General features: G+C 40.6%; 1 protein-coding gene across 3 annotated transcripts in view; it reads left to right on the top strand.

The window, feature by feature from the left end:
• Positions 1-2,587: 2,587 nt before the first annotated feature.
• The window catches only part of HYCC1 (hyccin PI4KA lipid kinase complex subunit 1), a 36,609-nt gene continuing 17,532 nt past the window's right edge, over positions 2,588-21,664 (top strand). For all 3 annotated transcript variants that reach the window (XM_063123840.1, XM_063123862.1, XM_063123851.1), the window contains exons 1-5: positions 2,588-2,718; positions 15,311-15,390; positions 18,044-18,145; positions 18,772-18,951; positions 20,475-20,555. In XM_063123840.1, coding sequence (XP_062979910.1) covers positions 15,340-15,390; positions 18,044-18,145; positions 18,772-18,951; positions 20,475-20,555 — 414 coding nt within the window. In that variant the 5' untranslated portion in view covers positions 2,588-2,718; positions 15,311-15,339. The remainder of the gene's footprint in view (positions 2,719-15,310; positions 15,391-18,043; positions 18,146-18,771; positions 18,952-20,474; positions 20,556-21,664) is intronic.

The following is a 21,664-nucleotide window of genomic DNA, read 5'->3' as shown; positions in this document are numbered from 1 at the left end:
AAGGTTTCAAACCAGATTAAGTCTGACAAGATCCTGGCCTGCGCACTGTTACTTAAATACCCAAGCCCCGAATCACAGCTGTTCCCTGTTTATCTGGTGTTTAGTATCAATACGCTTGGATCTGCGTAACGCCTCCTTCTCCGCCCTTTGTTGTTTGAACTATGGCACCAGTAAGATGTTTGTTTGCTCTTCCTCTAAGGCTGAGCTGGAGGGAGCCTCTGCTGGCTGCTGCCCAGCCATGCTGGTACTGGGTCCAGCCTGCGGCTCTTCATCCCCAGACTCCTCATCATCAGATACCTCACAGCTTCTAACAGTTGGTAGGAGGAGGGAGGGGGCTCTCAGCTGGAGCTGGACGCAGGCAAGATGGAGAGGTGCCTGGCTGCTGCTTCCTCCTTCATTGGAAGCCTCTGCAGAGACAGTAGGTAGCAGGAGGGAGGGGGCTCTCAGCTGGAGCTGGACCCAGGCAAGATGGAGAGGTGCCTGGCTGCTGCTTCCTCCCTCACTGGTGGCCTCTGCAGTGACAGTTATAGCTACCAGTCTTCGGATTTTGCTTTGAGAATTGTTCCAGGGTGAAACTAACAAGTATCTTCTTAAGAGTTTTCTTGAAGCTTGTCAGTTTCAGCATTTGCACAAATCCTCATGTCATCAGAAGTTTGTTTTTTTTAATTGAGGAACCATGGAAAGGGATTTTCTCCACCCCCTTCCCTCAAGATGTATAGACTAGGTATTGCCTTTGCATTGGGACTTACAGTCCCAATTCTGTAAAGCAGTGGTGTTAAACCTCAAGCCCAGAGGTCAAATCCAGCCCACTTGGGGCCCCAAGCTGGCTCGTCAGGATTCCCCATTAGGCCATGCCTCTTTTCCCTGGCCCCACTCCTTTTATCCCAACTACCGATTGTTTTCCAGCTTTCGTGAGTTTTCCCCCCATTCTAAAGCTTTAAATGCATCTCCTAAGGTTTAAGTACTCGCAGTAAAGCTGAAATATGCTGGTATTTTTGGCTCCACCTCTTTTGTCTTTCCCACTGCCCTCCACTGAAATGTGGCCCCTAAGAACTTCTCTGAAATTTGAATTTGATCCTTGAGCTGAAAGAGGTTCAACACTCTACACTCTTGGTGTAAAGGTCATAGGAATATGCTTGGATATATTGTCTTGATATGCTCTAAGGGTGAAATAACTGAAAGTGATGATTTCATTAGTTATCAGTCATTGTAATAAATGGTGAAATACCAACTGCTGCCTTTGAAATGGACTATGTGGTGTGATATGCCTAGGATGGCTTCCATTCTTACTATTGGCCATATTATTAATTCACAGTGACAAAGACATATGCCAATGACTGGGTTTACACAACATGATAACTCACACTCTGGGTTGAGTGTGGTTTGTTGTTGAACCATGGCTTGTTGTTGAAACATAGGTTGTTGTGTTGTCTAAATGCAGCCATGCTAACAAACCATGATTTGTTAACCACAAACAACCCATAAAGAGAAACCATGGTTTGTTGTTGAGCTGTGAACTTTGGGATGTTCATGGTTTGTTATTGTGGCTGGTTTGAGACAACACAACAGCCCACAGTTCAACCACCACTTATGGTTCATCATGTTGTGTGAACCCAGTCATTGTGACAGTCTTAAGAACAATAATATTATAGTAGTAGTAGTAACGCTGTCTTATTAGTAATGATAAAAATTGATGGGATCTTTTTATCCTGCATGCATCGTGGGATGCACCTATCCCTTGCATAATATCACCTCTTCTGTTTATCTAGTTTGTGTCTCTTCCTGATATATAAATAGGAATGGTGAAGCATTAAAGAGTGCTGTACAAACAAATAATAATTTGATTAAAACAACAATGACCCTTATTATAAACTTTAAAGCTTAAAGACTATCAGATTGCTTGTGACTAAGCTTTTAAAAGATTAAGCTTCAATGGACCTGTTAGACTACACACTTACCTGGGAGTAACTCTTATTAAGTAAAGTTTGGGATTTGAGAAAACCTGTTTAGGATTGCACTGCCAGTCTTTAAGGAGACACAAGCCTCTCCCCGCCGCTTTTGTTGCAAGGGGCGATTCATACGGCTGTGGCCCGCTGGAATTAGTTAATGTAATTCTAGGAATATGGAGTCAGACTAACGATTTTGTGAAACCCGGGGCTACGAAGCGGGGACGGGTGAAATATGTCACTACTTAGACGCCCTGACCTACAGGCACAAAGCTGCAGTTGGCCGAAAAAACGGGAGACCTTCACCTCCTCTGAACCCCGCAGAACCCGATTGTAGTCTTTATTGTCAATCAGATGATGACGGCACAAGCGAAATCCCGCCCCTCAAGCATTATCTCCGAACACGCGCCTGGTCGTTGGCACCTCATCTCCCAGCGTGAAGCGGGGCAACCCCACCCCTCTGAGAAAGAAAAAGGAGAAGGCGGGAGCTGCTAGAGTTCCCGCCCCCTTGTAGAGCTTCTATTGGTCTCATAGTGGTTCTGGCCTCGTGATTGGCTTTCCTTTTTAGCCACTCAAGAATCGGCCCCGATGGGCGGTGTAGGCATCTGCCGTTCTCCGAGTCCCCCTGCTAGCCAGCCAGCCTTTCCCCTGCACTTTTGCTGCTTCTCCCGAGCATGTAGCACCGAGCTCGGCGAAGAGAAGAAGAATAGCAATAAGAGCTCCCGTTAGGAATGTGCCCAGTGCAGCCGGAGAGGCGGTAGCTCGACGAAGGGTGAGCCTGGGCAGTGAGGGAACTTTCTTTATTCCCTGACGAAAAGAATAGAAGGGGGGGGGGAAGGATTTTTTTAAAATTGTTGGTTGATTGTTTTTTCCGTTGGGACGGTTGGAAGGCACAGGCGGTTGAGTAACGTCTGACTGTGTGCGCGGGGGCGCCTGGCTCGTTTCCTTTCTCCTCGGGAGGTCGCAGCTTCGAGCCACTCCCCCCCCCGTCCCCGAGGAAATTGTCCTTCTTGAGGGGAACCCCCCCATCCTCCCCTTTCTCTCTCCTTCGGGGAAAGGCGGCGATAAGGGAAAAGGGGAACAAGGGAGCCGTGAAACAGGGTGTAGGGGAGCGTCTATTGCCGCCTTCTAGTCTTGACCTGAGGAGACAACGGGGGGTGGGTGTGTGGGTGTGTGCGCGGGCAACTGGGGGCGAGCGGGGGCGGGGCGGGCAAGGGGAAGCGGAGGAGTGGGGGGGGCGTGTGCTCTCTCGAGCCCCGCGAGGTTGCGGGGTGGGTGGAGGGGGGAGGAGGCTGGCGGCGGATATAGACTCGGACATCAGGCTCGACTCCAGCTTGCCCCGGTCAGGAGGTCGGCTCGGGATAGTTCAGTTTATAGCGTCCCCTGCTCTGGCCTCGGGAGCTTTACACGCCGATCCTCTGCTTTAATAACTTGAATGCGAGCTCCGTTGAAGTCCGCGGGGCTGGCTTCTGCTCTGGAGCATAGCCGCCGCCGCCGCCGCCTTGCCCAACACATTCCAGAGGAGGGTTACAGCAAGAGCAAGAACAAAAAAATAAATAAAGTCTCGTGTCGCCTTTAAAGACGACCGGTTGAAGTAGGCGTTTATCCCACGAAAGTTTATACCACAACAGATCTATTGATCTTTACGAAGCGGCAAGATTTTTGTTTCATTTTGTGTTGTGTGTGTGTGTATGTATGTCCCCGGCGTATCTTGCATGCAGAGGCGAGTAGAAAAAACTGTTGCAGAACTTCCACACGGGCACCTGAGTTGGTCTGTTGCACCGAAGACAGTATTTTCGGGGCATTGAAGACGAAGGGGTTTATTGTTACTTAAGCTTTTCTGAGCTAGAGTCCACTTCAATAGATGCATGAAGGGTTATTATCAGGTGCCATATACACACACACATAGAAGGGCATGGAGCAAGCGGGAGGGGGAAGAGCGGATGTCGATAGTTGGGTTTAGTGTCCTGATCCATGCAGCACCAAAACCATTTAGTGGATATATGGTTGAATGCATGTAGGGTTCCTAGAAAGAGTTTTACCCAAGCAATGAAAATTAATTAGCTTTGAGGGCATCTTCATTCAAAAATTAAATTATTTTGGTTTTCTACCAAAAAGAATTTAGGAAGACTGTGGTTTCCCCCCTCCCTTTAGACCATTATTAATAAAGTGATTAAATGTGAATATATGCTATTGAAATAGTTTGTAACTTGTAGTGCTAGCATTTAGTTTTTGAAAGATGAGACTCTGTCACCATCTCCTTTATCATCCTTAATAAGCATTCTGTTTTTAGCTGTTGCTGCTGTTTTCACATGGATTACTCAGGATATTGGCTTTCATATTGTTTTCCTTTCATGAGTTGTTATCATGCATTTAAAAATCTAGGTATCAAGAGAAGTGATTTCCTACTCCTATCAAAACTGCTTTACCTTCTCCAATGCCAATTGGAAATAAGTACTCACCTCTTTCCATTTAAATACTTGTAGGTTTACATGCTCAGTGAAGGCTATCTCTTGAAATCTGATGTTGGCTTCTTCAGAGTAAGAAGGCTACCTTCCTTTAATCCCTTTATTACATCTAAATCCGCTTGTGTAAGTTTGTGATCTGAAGGTAGCTGGTATGTAGAGAGAATTTGTCACAATAGGTTTTTCAATCTGCTTAACGAGTTCAGGCACATGTTTTGAGTTGCAGTCTTGAAACCACTGTTTAGGCAGAAACTGCTGTTCATACTTTTTTTCTTTCCTTGTGCAACCTTGAAAGGATGCCATTTTTCCTTACCCATGGGGCTTTGACTACAGTGAGGACTGTGAAGGCATCCCTAGGGGCTCTCAGAGACACTCTGGATCTGAATGTGGGTTTCCCAAGTCCTGGTCTGACATTCTAACTACTGTACCATGCTGTTTTTCTACAATAGTGTGAAAAGCAAAAAAATCCCTGACTATGTTTCCTAATGTCTCTAGGGATGCCTTCACAGTCCTAATAATCAATAATATTCTATAGTCCAACATGAGGTGGATCATATTAATTGCCATAGGGAATAAATACTCCAAACACCTGGCATAATTACCATTTAAAATGACTTTTTGGGAGAGAGAGGGCCTAATACATTTACAGGCCAATCTTACAGCCACATCCACTCAGCAGTTGCCACAACAGCAAAGCCAAAAGCATAGAAATAACTATAAAATCAAGAGACAATATAGCAGCATCTATAGATGTGCCTACAACATCTTCAGCAACTCTGTTGCCACCCGACAATCACATAATTGTGCACCTAAGATGCCCCATGTTAATAATGCATGGAAGGTACCAATCTACATGGGGCAATGATACAAATGTCATAATAGCATTATCCTACCCAGCTTACCCTGTTCCAATGCACAAATATCCTGCCAGGAATAATCCAGCATGCTTCCCTTGTCAGAAGCCTCTATGGCTCAGTGGATAGCAGGACAACAATAGATTCTTGTAGGAACCAAGCTCACTAGGTCACACCTCATACATGGGGATTTAAATATCCAAGTGGAACCAGCAGCAAAATAACAGCAAAGCATGGCAGCAACCTACAAACAGTCCCTTTGCCAGAGAAAAGGCCCTGGCCAGACAAGGGAGGAAAGACTGCTAATCCAATTGCTAATCCAATAGCCAGCTACATAGTCCTATGTATAGGGGAGGCTTGCCTGTGGAACCCCAAAGCCATAACTTCCTAGCAGAGTTTGATTCCTGCTATGGGGCTTGTGATCACATACTGTTCAGAACCATTGTCATTTACTAAACTCTACTGTCTTCTGGAGTTTCCTCTGATTGTGTTAATTTGCAGAGTCTCTTATTTGCATAAGGTTATATTATTACAGGGAGAGAGAGCAAGCCTCAGGGAGCATAAAATTTCTCCCGAGCTATGTTTATATTCTACCTACTTTTCTTTCTCTGCCCCTACTTGTATCTAGCAGCTTTTTCCAGTACAGGAGCATTGCTGTGGTACTGTAAATTCACTGCATGATACATTTGGAAAGTGCACAGCAGTTTAGGAGTGACCGTATTCCTACACAGGAGATAAGATTGTATTGTTAAGTTTGTAAAAATTGTGGAAACAACGTTCTAAGCATAACATTGTATCCCTTAATTTAATAGACTATGTTTCATTGTTCATGTTACAACTCCACTTACTGTAGTTTATTGCTGCCACACAAGAGATTGGAGAATAAAACAAACTTGGTGCAATTTACTAGAACTACATAAAAATATATACAGTTCTAGATTTAAGTTATCTGTGATTCATGCTATTGTTTTACTACTAGTCATAATCCACCATGTAAAACTAACAATGAAGTAATAGATTTGCTTTCTGGATACAGATTCTTCTATTTGTTTTGGTTTCAGTTCAATTTCTTTTCACTTGGTATAGAAAGGCATATATTCTGCCACTGAACATGTGTGGAATTTTAATATATAATTGTTTCCAGCAAAATCTTATCAGGGAGGTTCAAAATGTTGCAGGGTTGCACTTGAAAAATATAGACCATGATACTACTATAACTTATTTATTTGGCTCTATAGCAGCCTTTACTCATGCTTTGATCTTGTGCTGTAAATTTTGTTTCGTGAAAGAATATATAGTTTTTGCTAATTCAGTGACTTCTGTAGTCTTTCTTTAAAATATACCATCTTGGAATGTTACACTGAACTGTTTTTGCCCTATATTCATTAACTGGAACCTTTAATCAGGGAAGTCATTGTATTTAGTGCTGTATGTATTGAGTACTTGACTAAAGTGTGTATGCCACAAATCCTTCCCTTTGCCAATCCAAGAGGCAATATTTACTTGGATTTCCAAAAGGCTTTTGACAAAGTCTCCCACCTTAGTTTCCTGAGCCAACTTAGCAGTCATGGAACAAGAGCATGGATCAGTAATTGGTTAAAGAAGTAGAGAGTAGGGATAAATGGTAACTTCTTCCAATGGAGGGATGTAGATAGTGGAGTTCCACAGGAATCTGCAATAGGCCTAATGTTTTATCTGGCCAAGATTGCAGATAAAAGGAAGTAATACTTCACACAGTGCATAATTCAAGATGTAGTGATTGCCACCAATTTGGATGGCTTTAAAAGGGGATTGGTTGGATAAATTGTGAAGGAGAAGGCTATCAATGGCTACTAGTCCTGTTGGCTATCTGCTACCTCCAGTATCAGAAGCAGTATGTCTATGTACTATACATGAGTTGCTGGGGAACATGAGTGGGAGGGTGCTGTTCCACTTATATCCTGCTCGTGGGTTTCCCGCAGGCAGCTGGTTGGCCACTATGTGAACAGAATGCTAGACTAGATGGACCTTGGTCTGATCCAACATGGTTATTCTTATGTTCTTGGCCAAACAGCCTTTTAATTTGTGGACTCATTTGTAAGGCATGAATTTCTTAAATTCTCCATTCCTAAGCCATGATAGTCAGGCATTATGGTTCTTATGTTAGCACAACTGACCTTTTAATGGAGCTGCAGAGTCCCATTAGGAATAGAGGTAGCTGTAATCAAAAAGTGAAAATTGAATCAATACATAGACAAAAAAACCTTTCAAACTAGGTTTCTGGGAAAGCCAAGCTTGATTGGTTTTGAAAATGTAGATTGTGTGTTGCACAACAACAACCAACTTCTGTTTTTTTGTTCCCGAATCAGCTTTCTTAGGAGTTGCTTTATAAGCAAGCCTTTTATGTGCCTCTGAAATGTGGTTCTGTTTAGATTTCAAGGCCATTTTGCAATAATTGGTCAGCTTTGGCTTTCATCAGTTTGCTTTCAATAATTTTAAGGACAATTGAATGATATGGCGATATACAACATGTGGCATAAGTTCCACTCATTGTGGAATATGACATTCAGATGGGAATATGTTTTCTGAAACTCTCACACATTTGTCCATAGTTAAAGAATGGGTGTGGGAAGATGCACAACTCTCCAAAGAAATTCAGTTTAGAACTAAACTATAAGCTATGCTAATTGCAGAGCATGTAGCTGAGGATTAGTTTTTGATATACTCTGCTGTAAGTGCATGTCGCCATAATTTGGATCTTGATTTAGGTTTTTTAAAATTATTTGACACCCCCACCATGTTTCCCCTCTGAAAATTTCCCCTTCCCCAATTGAGGGGGGCACTAAAAACAAAACAAAAAAGTTTCTATTGATACAATTAGAGACTTTTATTTTTCTTAATTTCGAGGGGGGAAACTGTGTGTGTGGGAGGTTTCATCCTCCGCTTCTGATGTATGGTGGGCCTAATCTGAGTAAGTGCTTACTAGATTACATGTTTTATTTACTAGAGTAAATAAAAAGCTAATACTCAGTACACACTACATGATTAGTATAATGTTTGGTTGGCTCTGAGTTTGTGTGTTGTACTCTTTGAGATTGTGTCAGTTTTTCCTTTTTTCTACTTTGTAAATTACAGGATATTACTATATTTAACAGATGGTATGAATTTTCAGATAATTTACTATAGCAGTATTTGACATGCAAATGATAGTTTCAAGATAAATATGAAACTCCCCCCCTCTCTCTCTCTCCTCCCTGCACCATTTCCTTATTCAGTTTTAGCATGAATAAGGAAAAAATGTGAAGGAGCAATGGGCATGAACCTTTAGCCATTACCCTGATATAACATGGTTTCTGCGCAGAAGCTTCTGCATGGATACCTCAGTGATTGGAGGTGTCCCTGAATTCTAAAGGCCTAGGTGAAGCACACACAGATATCTGTATGCAAAGACTTTCCCACCTTGCACATCCATGGGCAATATTATTACTGTGCAGAATATTTATTGGAACTGGGATGAGTAAATAGGAGAACTGGCTGGCTGCAGACAGTATATTTCCTCAGAGAGAGAGAAGATACCGTGTTACATTTGACTTTTTGTTGTTTATTCGTTCAGTCATTTCCGACTCTTCGTGACTTCATGGACCAGCCCACGCCAGAGCTTTCTGTCGGCCGTTGCCACCATTAGCTCCCCCAAGGTCAAGTCTGTCACCTCCAGAATATCATCCATCCATCTTGCCCTTGGTCGGCCCCTCTTCCTTTTGCCTTCCACTTTCCCTAGTATCAGCCTCTTCTCCAGGGTATCCTGTCTTTTCATTATGTGGCCAAAGTACTTCAGTTTTGCCTTTAATACCATTCCCTCAAGTGAGCAGTCTGGCTTTATTTCCTGGAGTATGGACTGGTTTGATCTTCTTGCAGTCCACGGCACTCTCAGAATTTTCCTCCAACACCACAGTTCAAAAGCATCTATCTTCCTTCGCTCAGCTTTCCTTATGGTCCAGCTCTCACAGCCATAGGTTACTACGGGGAATACCATTGCTTTAACTATGCGGACCTTTGTTGTCAGTGTGGTGTCTCTGTTCTTAACTATTTTATCAAGATTTGTCATTGCTCTCCTCCCAAGAAGTAAACGTCTTCTGATTTCCTGGCTGCAGTCAGCGTCTGCAGTAATCTTTGCGCCCAGAAATACAAAGTCTGTCACTGCCTCCACGTTTTCTCCCTCTATTTGCCAGTTATCAATCAAGCTGGTTGCCATAATCTTGGGTTTTTTTGAGGTTTAACTGCAACCCAGCTTTTGCACTTTCTTCTTTCACCTTTGTCATAAGGCTCCTCAGCTCCTCCTCGCTTTCAGCCATCAAAGTGGTGTCATCTGCATATCTGAGATTGTTAATGTTTCTTCCTGCGATTTTAACTCCAGTCTTGGATTCGTCAAGCCCAGCACATCGCATGATGTGTTCTGCATACAAGTTGAATAGGTAAGGTGAGTATACAACCCTGCCGTACTCCTTTCCCAATCTTAAACCAGTCCGTTGTTCCATGGTCTGTTCTTACCGTTGCTACTTGTTCGTTATACAGATTCCTCAGGAGGCAGACAAGATGACTTGGTATCCCCATACCACCAAGAATTTGCCATAGTTTGTTATGATCCACACAGTCAAAGGCTTTAGAATAGTCAATAAAACAGAAATAGATGTTTTTCTGGAACTCCCTGGCTTTCTCCATTATCCAGCGGATATTGGCAATTTGGTCTCTAGTTCCTCTGCCTTTTCTAAACCCAGCTTGTACATCTGGCAATTCTTGCTCCATGAATTGCTGGAGTCTACCTTGCAGGATCTTGAGCATTACCTTGCTGGCATGTGAAATAAGTGCCACTGTCCGATAGTTTGAACATTCTTTAGTGTTTCCCTTTTTTGGTATGGGGATATAAATTGATTTTTTCCAGTCTGATGGCCATTCTTGTGTTTTCCAAATTTGCTGGCATATGGCATGCATCACCTTGACAGCATCATCTTGCAATATTTTAAACAGTTCAGCTGGGATACCGTCGTCTCCTGCTGCCTTGTTATTAGCAATGCTTCTTAAGGCCCATTCAACCTCACTCTTCAGAATGTCTGGCTCTAACTCACTGACCACACCATCTGAGCTATCCCCGATATTATTATCCTTCCTATACAGATCTTCCGTATATTCTTGCCACCTTTTCTTGATCTCTTCTGTTTCTGTTAGGTCCTTGCCATCTTTGTTTTTGATCATACCCATTTTTGCCTGGAATTTACCTCCGATGTTTCTAATTTTCTGGAAGAGGTCTCTTGTCCTTCCTATTCTATTGTCTTCTTCCACTTCCGCACATTGCTTGTTTAAAAATAATTCCTTATCTCTTCTGGCTAACCTCTGGAATTTTGCATTTAATTGGGCATATCTCCCCCTATCACTGTTGCCTTTTGCTTTCCTTCTTTCTTGGGCTACTTCCAGTGTCTCAGCAGACAGCCATCTTGCCTTCTTGGTTTTCTTTTTCTTTGGGACGGTTTTTGTTGCCACCTCTTGGACAATGTTGCAAACTTCTGTCCATAGTTCTTCCGGGACCCTATCTACTAAATCTAGTCCCTTAAATCTATTCTTCACTTCCACCGCATATTCATTAGGAATATTAGTGAGCTCATATCTAATGGATCTGTGGGTCTTCCCTATTCTCTTTAGTTTTATTCTAAATTGTGCAATAAGAAGTTCATGATCTGAACTACAGTCAGCTCCAGGTCTTGTTTTTACCGTCTGTATAGATGTCCGCCACCTTTGGCTGCAAAGGATGTAGTCAATCTGATTTTGGTGTCGGCCATCTGGTGAAGTCCATGTATAAAGCCATCTTTTCGGTTGTTGGAAGAGAGTGTTTGTTATGCACAGTGAGTTGTCCTGGCAGAATTATATCAGCCTATGTCCCGCTTCATTTTGTTCTCCTAGACCATGCTTACCTGTAATTCCAGCTGTCATTTGACTGCCCACCTTAGCGTTCCAGTCTCCTGTAATGAAAATAACATCTCTTTTTGGTGTATTATCCAGTAGGTGCTGCAGATCCTCATAGAACTGATCTACTTCTGCTTCTTCAGCATCTGTGGTTGGGGCATATATTTGGATCACTGTGATGTTAAATGGCTTACCCTGAATTCGAATTGAGATCATTCTATCATTTTTTGGATTGTATCCAAGCACTGCTTTAGCCACTTTATTATTAATTATGAAGGCTACTCCATTTCTTCTGTGATCCTCTTGTCCACAGTAGTAGATCTGGTGGTGATCTGATGTGAAGTGGCCCATTCCAGTCCATTTCAGTTCACTGACACCCAATATATCTATATTTAATCTTGACATCTCACCAATAACCACATCCAATTTGCCCTGGCTCATAGATCTTACATTCCAGGTTCCTATGGTGTGTTGATCTTTAGAACATCGGATTCGTCGTTCACCACCAGCACCGTCGGCCGCTAGCTGTCCTTTCGGCTTTGAGCTAGCTGCGTCATCACATCTGGGGCTAGTTGAACTTATCCTCTGTTCCTCTCCAGTAGCATTTTGACCAACTTCCGACCTGGGGGTCCCATCTTCCGATGGTATATCGACATATCTCTGGTTGTACTGATCCATTTAGTTTTCATGACAAGAATACTGGGGTGGGTTGCCATTACCTCCCCCAGGGATCATATTTAGTCTGACCTCTCTACCATGACCTTCCCGTCTTGGGTGTCCCTTCACGGTTTAGCTCATGTCATCCTTGAGGTGCTCAAGCTCCAGCACCATGACAAGGTAACGATCTAGTAATCTTTAAAGTAAAAAGCTGACCTTTTAATTAAAAATATCACATGGTTTGAATCTGTATGTATTCTGGCTTGAGACAGCTAAAGCTTTGCTATTCCATAGTATCCTGCTGTTGACACTGTATGTATGTTTGCTTCTGCAGTGTATGAACTTTGTCTCTATTGTGGATTGTGCATAAATAATTAATCTGGCAAAATTAATAGTGCTATTTAACATGATGCAAGACAAAGCCTTTTGGTTATCTTGCTATTTGTCTTGCATTGGCACGAAAATATTATGCTTGAGGATCTCAATCTGATCTTCCATCAATATTTGTAAATCTGACAGTAGGAACTGTAAATGATTATCTTATTTAGTGAACCAAATTACACTGATATAGAAAAAATAGTTAGCTATTGCTAGTATTATTATGTTCAGTTTCATAAAAAAACTTGTGAAGTGTCTCGAACTACTTTTTTGTGTAAGTTTACATGTATATCATGAACAGCAAATATTGTTGGATTGGGCTTGCTTTTATAGAGGAGTAACCAAGGATAGCACAGGAGCGAGATAAATATACTCGTTGTCAAACAGCTGAAGACACAGCTAATTGCTAGATCACAGATTACATAGAATAAGTGAATATGCCCTTTAAATTCTGCACCCAGATGTAACACATGAGATTATAGTACTGTGGTTAAAATGGTGCTGTGTAGTTCTAGTTTTAAATAATAATAAAAAAACAATTGAAAAAGAGATGGAGTAATAGAGGAAAGATGTAGGTATAAAACTAAATAGAAGAAAATAATAGATTTATTCAACTTGAACAGCAGACAAAAGCAGTATCTAGGAATATTATCAAGAATGTGAACAAGAAATTGATGATAGTCATCCTTTGAAATACAATATGGATGATTACCTAGAAACATGTATTCAGAAATTGAATACTAATTGTGGTTGGCTTGAACCTGTGAAACTGACTAAAGCATTAAGTTGACATAATAGTGGTACCACACAAACATTGCTGCTTTAAATAATACTGTGTTATTTTCTTGAGAAGGTCTTGGTTGGGTGACTCATACTCTTTATACACCACGTTATAATGACACTACTTAGAGAGACTTTCTCTTGCCTTCATCTCTTGACAGAGGGATGTGCACTGTGGATTTAAAGTTAGGTTTTGCCTTTGTAACTTCATATCAGTGGAGAGATGGAAATGCTTAGAGCATTCCAAGGGGCTACTTAATAAGGTTCAAATGGTTTTACGTACTGTCTTTAAAAACAATTCTTCTTAATTGAAAAAATATTCAAGAGTATTTGGACTTCAATGAGTCTCTTGTTCTCTGTAGTTTATAAATACACTCTTGTTTGGAGTTCTTGATTCTGTACTGTCTTGAGCTGTCACTTTGGGGGCTTCTGAAAATGTTATCCTTTCTCTCTATTGCAACTGGAATAAAGTAGGAAAAACTGGACAAATATATTCATATTAGTTGGATACCTAGTAGAACTTCATCTAGTAGAACCAAAAAAGTACAAGTTGTTTTATTAGTTTTATTTTTTCTAAGTTCTCATTTCCTTGATGATCTAGGACTGAGGCTCATGTAGTAAGTGGAGAGAGGAGTCTGTAAAGTCATGAGGCATGAACCAGAGATTTAGGGTCTAGCTAATTTCTGTGTCCACATCCACTACAACAACTACACCGTTCCATTTTCTTTTAGCATTCAGAAAATTCACTTTACTGTATAGGACATATTTTTTCCATTTGTAGAGATGTTCTTTGTTACTCCTTCTCACATCCAGCCTCCTGAGCTCCCCAAACTATCTACTTCCTCTCAGGGTTTCTCTGTGAGCAAGGATGAAAACGAGAAGTTCTTGCAGACTAGATCTGTTGATGTGGATGTTTCCAAATCCAGCTTCTAAGAGAAGGAAAACTAGCGTATCTGTTTAATTGTCCAAATAAACATGGACTCTTGCTTTCATCCTATGTCTTCATGAGAAAAAGGCTGGTCAAGAGGTTGCACTTATATTTGAAGGGGGTTGTCAGGCATGCATCAGTAATGCGATTTGTCTATATATTGGACAATATATAGCTATCGGCAAAAGCATTTGTATCCAGCCTGTGATCATTCAATTTTTTTAGAATCCTAGGTTGTCCCTTCGTACATAGAAAATAAAAAGCGGTGGTAGTGTTGCCAAATGTTAATCTTCTTTCCTTCTAGACAATGGGAATGTATTTTTTGAAATCCAGTTTAATGGTATGTGGACTTAAGATTTTGACTAGTAGCAGATAGCAGTACCGACATGCATGATTAACCTTGCTGGCTCAAGAGGCAGAGTTATTAGTCGTGATGCTTATTGATCTAGAAATACCACAATAATCCTACTATTGGCACATGTAAGGGGAATATCTTTATTTCTGAGTATATGACTTGATATATTGGTGAATGGATGCTGGTGTCCTCCTAAACATTTTGAAGAATACTTTGAAGAAAATGTGCTTAGGCTGGACAATTGCTTCTCTAAAGTTAGCTATAGGTTTGTCCTACTTGGCTGTTTTGACACTTCTTCATCTGATGAGAGGGGAGTTGCATTGATTTACACATAACTAGGAATAGTCAGTCAGTCCGTCTGTCAAGTTTATTGCTTTTGGCCAATGGCCTTTGCATAGAGCAAACAACAACAACAACAGTACAATCATCAGCAAATCTGGAAAGACACAGAATTTACAGAAGTTAAACATAATACATACGGACGTAATGCATATAACACAATGATATACAAAATTTAAAAGTATAAAATAGTTTGTCATAGGTGATCAGTAAGTGATATGATGTAATTCAGATATGGTCAAATGCAATCATCTCCTTTACAATTGATGGCTATCTTTGCAGTGTATTTCTTTCTGATCTTTTTGGCAGCTGTGGCAAACAGAGCTACACGCCAAGTCACATATTGATCCATATCCAATAGGAGGTTAAAAAATCACTTTCCGTGGGCTCTGGCAAGAACAGTTTTCAAGTAAGGGTGTCACAAATTGTTCCCTTGGGTCATTGTATAGTGGACAGTGCAAAATATAATGGACAAGGTCTTCTGGCTCAGGGCGACCACAAATACAAGTACGCTCGTTTATTGGGATGCCCCTGTGTCTCCCATCTCCCATAACTAGGAATAGAGAAAACACTTTCAGTATAATGCTATATATCTACCCTTCAGTCTTTCTAGTTTTGCAGAAAGCAAATGTATTGGAAAATAAACACTTATACATTTCCCCCCAAATCTTAAGGCTGAAGATTTCAGAACAAATGTTGGAAGATGTTGGCTGTGGACACAGGAATTGTAGAAGAATGGTTATCAGAATTCAAGGTAATGTGGTTCTTAAAAATACATATTGATGATCTAGAATTAAATGCTGGTACTACTGGGAGGATAGCTAGCATGGTGTCAGTATAGTGTAGGATCAGAACTGGGAGAACCAGGTTCAAGTTCCTTACTCAGTTATGAGATACATTGGGTGACCTTGGGCTAGACCAATCGCACACACAGTTGGCCTATTTTACCTCTACAGAATTGTTATGAGGGTAGAGATGTAAAGTTTCAAGCACGGAAAGCGACTGTTTTTGTTGTTGTTTTGGAAAAATTGGAATTTTGAAAAATAATTAATGCATACATTTTTTAGCGCTCTTTACAGATCTGATCTAAAGTCGTTGTTGCTTTAAGGCAGCCTTCCCCAATCTGGTGCCCTTCAGATATTTTGAACTTCTGCTCCATCAGTCTCAGGCACAGGGCCAATGGTTGGGAATGTTGGGCACTGTAGTACAAAACATCCAGTTGGCACCAGGTTGGGGAAGGCTGCTTTAGGAAAATGAAGCAGCCTTTGGTTCCTAAAGTTAATTTCTGTATAATTTAGTTTGCTCATAAAATTATTATTATTAAACCTCTAAAAGTAAGCTCAGTAAATTTGTAATTGTCTGTATAGGTTAGACCTACACTAAATGACTGCTACAGCAGTGGAAACATAAGGCTCTATAGAAGAAAAACCAAAATGTCAAGAATGCACATTTACTGTCAGGAATGCACAATGGTGACTCTACTCACATGTTGGGGAACTAAGCCTAAAGGTTTATCAGTAAAATATTAACAAGTATTGATCTAAAGTATAAGGAATGAAAGAAATATGCCAAGAATCTTACAGAGAGGATCAAAAAAACATTTTTTCTCCTCATGGCTTAATTATTTCCAGACATTTTAATCTCTAGTCTTTCTATAAAAGTGTTCTTATAACATAGGCTTTATAAATCATTTTGAGGGGAATAAAGGCTGGGTAACAATATATAAATAATTTGTCTTCAGTTCTAAAAGAAAATAAGTCGTAATCCAAAACTGTTACATTTTTCCAGAAACAAACAAAAATGGCCCTCAGTGGTGGTGGGTGGGGAACCATTCTATCCTCAATTCCCCCCCCCCCCGCCTTCACATCTCTATTTGAGGGTTAATTATGTTCTCCGTCCTCTTAACACTAACAATAAAATGGAAGGAAAGGTGGGATATAAATACAACAAAATAGAGATCTGTTAATAATTACCATTCTGCTGCAAATATTAGATCCTGGAATATAAATGGGCTAAAACCCAAAATAACAGCAAATTTGTAAAGGATAAATAACTGAATGTTGATTTGAATTACAGGCTTGGTATTCTGATAAGATTATATTACATTATGATTTATATGTTGCTTTTCAATGAGTAGCTCTCAAAGCAGCTTGGAAAAAAGTTAAAATAGAAATAAAAGCAATATAGCAAAACATTGGATATAGTCACAGGAACTGTAGAAGAATGAGAGTCTAGTTTTCACAAACATAAATTGTCAGTTGTGTTCTACAAAACGGAAAGGCAAAATAAAAAAATAAAAAAAACAATGTGCACTGAAATACTTTTATTTTTTTATTTATTTTTTTACTCTTGTTGGGTTTTCTGCTGGGTCCCATTCTTGGGAGTATACTCAGCTATGCAGTCATGTGGGCTGTAGCGTTCTCCCTACCCCAGTTGTGCTTGCAACCACGGATGAGAAGTGGGAATGGAACTTCTGCCCTTGCTGTGCAGTTCCTGTTGAACATCTGCTGATTCAGCAGCAAACTAGTATATTCTGTTTGGGATTCTAATATATAGTTCTTTGGAGTTTAAACACTGTGGGGTTTTCTTTTAGGAAAAGTCAGCTGATAGGGGTGGGGAGGGAGGGAGGCTCCACACCCATAGGCTTCAGTAGGAAAACTACTTGGCAGGGTGGGAATGTGTGGAGTGGGCCTGTAGCAACAAACTGGCTCCTGGGGAGTCAAAGAGTGCAGTGGGGAGAGGGGGTAAGACAGACCAAGACCACTTCAGAGAGGGGAGGATTGGCTGAAAGAAACTGCATGGGGGGGGGGGGGGAAACATTGCGGTAATAAAAACTGTAATTTTTTAAAAAATATATATATATGAAAAGTTTTACAGCTGTCATTTAGAAAGGAGAAGCATAGGCAAGTACCAGCAGACATGGTGGGGTGGTAGACGTGGTGGTGGTGAAACTGAAAAATGTTTAGACAGGAGCTGGCAAAAGCAGAACACACAGCGGACCAATAAAAAAAAAGGTTGCTGATGGAGTGAGGGATCACAGGATATGGATTCTGTGGCAAAGGCAGCTGTGATATGTGCCAGAGCGGTGAGGAGTACTGGGGAAGGAAAGGTGGGGGAATACAAGCCTCAGCAGGCCTGATCATTTGTCAGGAGTGTTGTGGGTTGTTCTGTGAACAATCCTCACTGCATGGCTTGTTTGCCAGGGTGGCTTAGTGTGTTATGCGAACTTGTCCAGAGATTCACATACTGTAAAATCATCATATAAATTCCATAAATTTGTTAGGGATATTGGTGGTTTTATAACTGTTTAAAAATGTTAAAGTTAAGAAAATGTATTTAGTGGGCTTTCTTACATTTCCCCCAACATTGTGTATTGACTAACAATGTATGTTTAATGTTTTTGTTAGACAGTGCCAGAAGCATCTATACTGAGCTACGCTAAAAATCTGAAAGACAAGAGTTCTCTGGTTTCATCTCTCTATAAAGTTATTCAGGACCCACAGAGTGAGGTAGGTAAATTATAATTGGGACTAGAATAACTATTGTAACAAAGTGTTCATATGGACAGAGTGATGTGATATGAAATATGAAATATTTAGCACTCAAAATCCGATTCCTTTCTTCAGAGTATCCTATTTTAGACCTTGGTGCTTTAGAGTTCTATAGATGCATATTCTAACTTTTCTATAATAGCAATAAAGGCTTGAAACATGATTTTTAAAAAGTAACCTTTGTTCACAATTAGTTGCCAAATTAGATGTGAAGTTAAATTCATCTTTGCATGTGCCTACTTTTTTCTTCTTCTTTTAAAAGAAAGCAAGTAGTCTCTTGAGGGGCTGATAATTACCAGGATTGAAGGAAGGGGGAGTTTAATTTTGTTCCCTAGAGCTCTGATTTTTGACTAAAGGCAGAAATTCGAAAAGGGGAATATTTTTTCTTCTGCTGAGGAAACAGCTGCACTTCTTGAATAAGGCATAAAACAAATGAGGCACACTTGTGGAGGTTAATGTAATATTTGATATGTAATACCACTTCTGAAAATGGACAAATTCTATCTCTTTAAAAAGTAGGAAAACACATCTTATGGTGAAGTGTTAAACCACTAACAAACATTTAATGCTTGCTTTTGTTTCAGCTGCTGGAGCCAGTCTGTCACCAGCTGTTTGAATTCTATCGCAGTGGCGAGGAGCTTCTACTGCAGTTCACACTGCAGTTCCTTCCAGAACTGATATGGTGCTATCTTGCTGTTTCTGCCAGTAAAGACCTACAAAGCAGTGGCTGCATAGAAGCACTTATCCTAGGAGTTTACAACTTGGTTTGTATTCACATTTGAAAAAAACTAATTAAACCTCTCTTCCAACAAAGTGCAAATCATGGTGTGAGGTCTCTAGGTTCTTTTAAATCTGTTACATCTAACTATCTGTGGCATACTGTCATTAGCAGAATGATAATATGATTTTGCCTTTGCTGTCCTGTGGAAGGACGGGGTAATACCACCATGTTGATTCTTGGACCCCTCAGTGTCTTTTGATACCATTGACCATGGTATCCTTCTGGTTAGGCTGTCTAAAGCTAGGTGGTGGAGGTAATGTGTTGCAGTGGTTCCATTCATATTTGAATGTTTGATTCCAGAAGGTGGTTCTGGAGGATTATTGCTCTGTGCCTCGGCAGTTAACCCTGTGTCATGCCACAGGACTCTATTTTATCTCCTATGCTGTTCAACATCTATGTGAAACTGCTGGGGGGTTGTGGGGAGGTTATCCAGAGATGTAGACTGAGGTGTCACCAATATGAGGATGATACCCAGCTCTTTTTCAAATCCAGGAGAAGTATTCATTGGACTGGATGAAGGTCAATAGTTTGGAGCCACTCTTGAAGTGAGTGTTGTCACTGAAGGCACAGATGGCCTTAATGGACAGAGATAGCCTAGCTACAGTTATCCAGACTCTGGTAAATTCATCTCCTTTCGTATATACCTGGCCAGAGTCTAAGATCACCCTCAGAGGCCCTCCTCCAAGTGCTCCTGCCAAAGGAGTTGAGACGGGTAGCTATTACGCAGAACGACTTTTCAGTGGTGGCATCCTAGGTGTGGAATATCCTCCCCAGACAGGCTCACCTGTTGCCTATGTTGTTGTCTTTTCAGTGCCAAGTGAAGATCTTTTTGTTCTCCCAGGCCTTTTATGCCTTTAGTTTTAAAAAAGGGGGGGAATGTGGCATTGTTAGGTCTTTAAATAAAACTGCTATAAATAAAACACCTAAACAAGGACAATTGGGTTTTGCTGAAATAGACTAACAATTACCTGAGTTAATGGCTTTATAATGTGTATCCTTTAAACAAAAATTGACTGGTTCTGACTTCTAGGTGTTTTTAACTCCTATTTATAAATGAAGAAAATGTGTACAGCTTAGTACAAAATAGTTCTGTAAGATTTATATTAAATCTGTTATGGTAAAGTACCAATTTTTGTGACATTAAAACAATATTAATTTCCTGATTAAATTAAGTTAAAATGTACATTAAAGACTTTAGTGCTATTAAGGACTCTTAGCAGATCATATTGATCAAGATTAGGCTTGATTTTACTTGGTTGATACTTCCACTGGAATAAAACTAAGGTCTGCTGGATGTTAAAAATAAGTATATATCTCCCTGTAAATGCGACATTTTGTGCATTCGTCCATTCAGCAACTTTGCACATAAAAAAGAGTTAATATGTTATGGGAAGTTCATATCTTGCCGTATTAACTTTTCTGAAGTCAGTTCTAGTCCCAAACCCCAGTGTTTTCAACATATTTTGCAACATACGATAATAACTTGTATTTCTTTATGCTTTGCAGGAAATCGTTGACAAACAGGGACACAGTAGGCTATTAAGCTTTACAATTCCATCCTTATCCAAACCATCAGTATATCATGAGGTGAGTTTAATAGATACACATCTGCTTCCATATGATATGTGTAGTTGTGTTGTAGCCTCTCTTCTAAGAACACAATCTGGCCTTTGTTTTTGTCATAATGATAAATATGTTCACCCTAAACATATTTTGTCAATGCAAGCAGTTACTATATATTTACGAAATGTATATCACCCTCCTCCCCCGAAGCTTTTCACGTCAGCTAACAATAACAAGGTTATACAGCCACAAGTAATTTTATAGGCCCCAGATTTGTTTTTGAAAGATGATTAAGAGTAATTCTAAACAGTCTAAAAGTACCCTTAATGTGAAGTACCTAGAGGCTGAAAATATTGAGGACTTAACAGTTATGTCAAGATAAAGTTAGAAGCATTACTGTGGCTAGAGTCCTAATGGTTTTGAGGTATAAGCATTCAGAATCTGTCAAAATTACAAAATATTTTGCTTTCAGAAATAGTTAACAGCACAGTTTGTTGTTCTAATCCCCCATTCAACTGGAATAGCATGAGGAAAAACAGAGAGGAACACACTGGCCCTGTTCAGAAGACACCTTAAACCACGGTTTTAACCATGGTGCTTAAGGCTTTTTGGTTGTAGTTTAAGTTGTCCACTGAGTCAGTTCACACTCCACAAGGATGGTTAATAAGCCATGGTGGCTTGTTAACCACCTATGCTTGTGCAAGCTAATTTCCTTAAATACCTTTGCTGGGCACAAGTGGTCAAGATGTCCAAACCCGGCGAGGGTGAGTGGCTGGGGTGGTTAACAAACCACCCTGTAAGCCTACAACAGAATATGGGTTCTGGGTGGTTTGTTAACACCAACCCTCACCAACACCCAGCAAAGGTAATTAAGACTGGCATGTGTGGGGTGTTTATCCCCTGTTGTATATTAACCACCCTCATGTCATGCAAACCTGATCACTAGTTCTAACCTTTCTGTTGTTGTCACATGCTGGAGGGCAAGTGTGCAAGGATCCTACTGTGCTTGTTTTAGACTCTACATGACTTCAGACATCCATCTCCAATTTGTGGAGGGGGGTACAAGCTAGTGCAGTCACCCTCACTTTCTCTCATTCTCATTTTCCCTCATGGTATTGCAATTGTGTAGGAGA

This window comes from Elgaria multicarinata, chromosome 1 (assembly GCF_023053635.1).
Source record: "Elgaria multicarinata webbii isolate HBS135686 ecotype San Diego chromosome 1, rElgMul1.1.pri, whole genome shotgun sequence".
Classification (NCBI taxonomy): Eukaryota; Metazoa; Chordata; class Lepidosauria; order Squamata; family Anguidae; genus Elgaria; species Elgaria multicarinata.
This window is presented reverse-complemented; position numbering and strand designations above follow the sequence as displayed.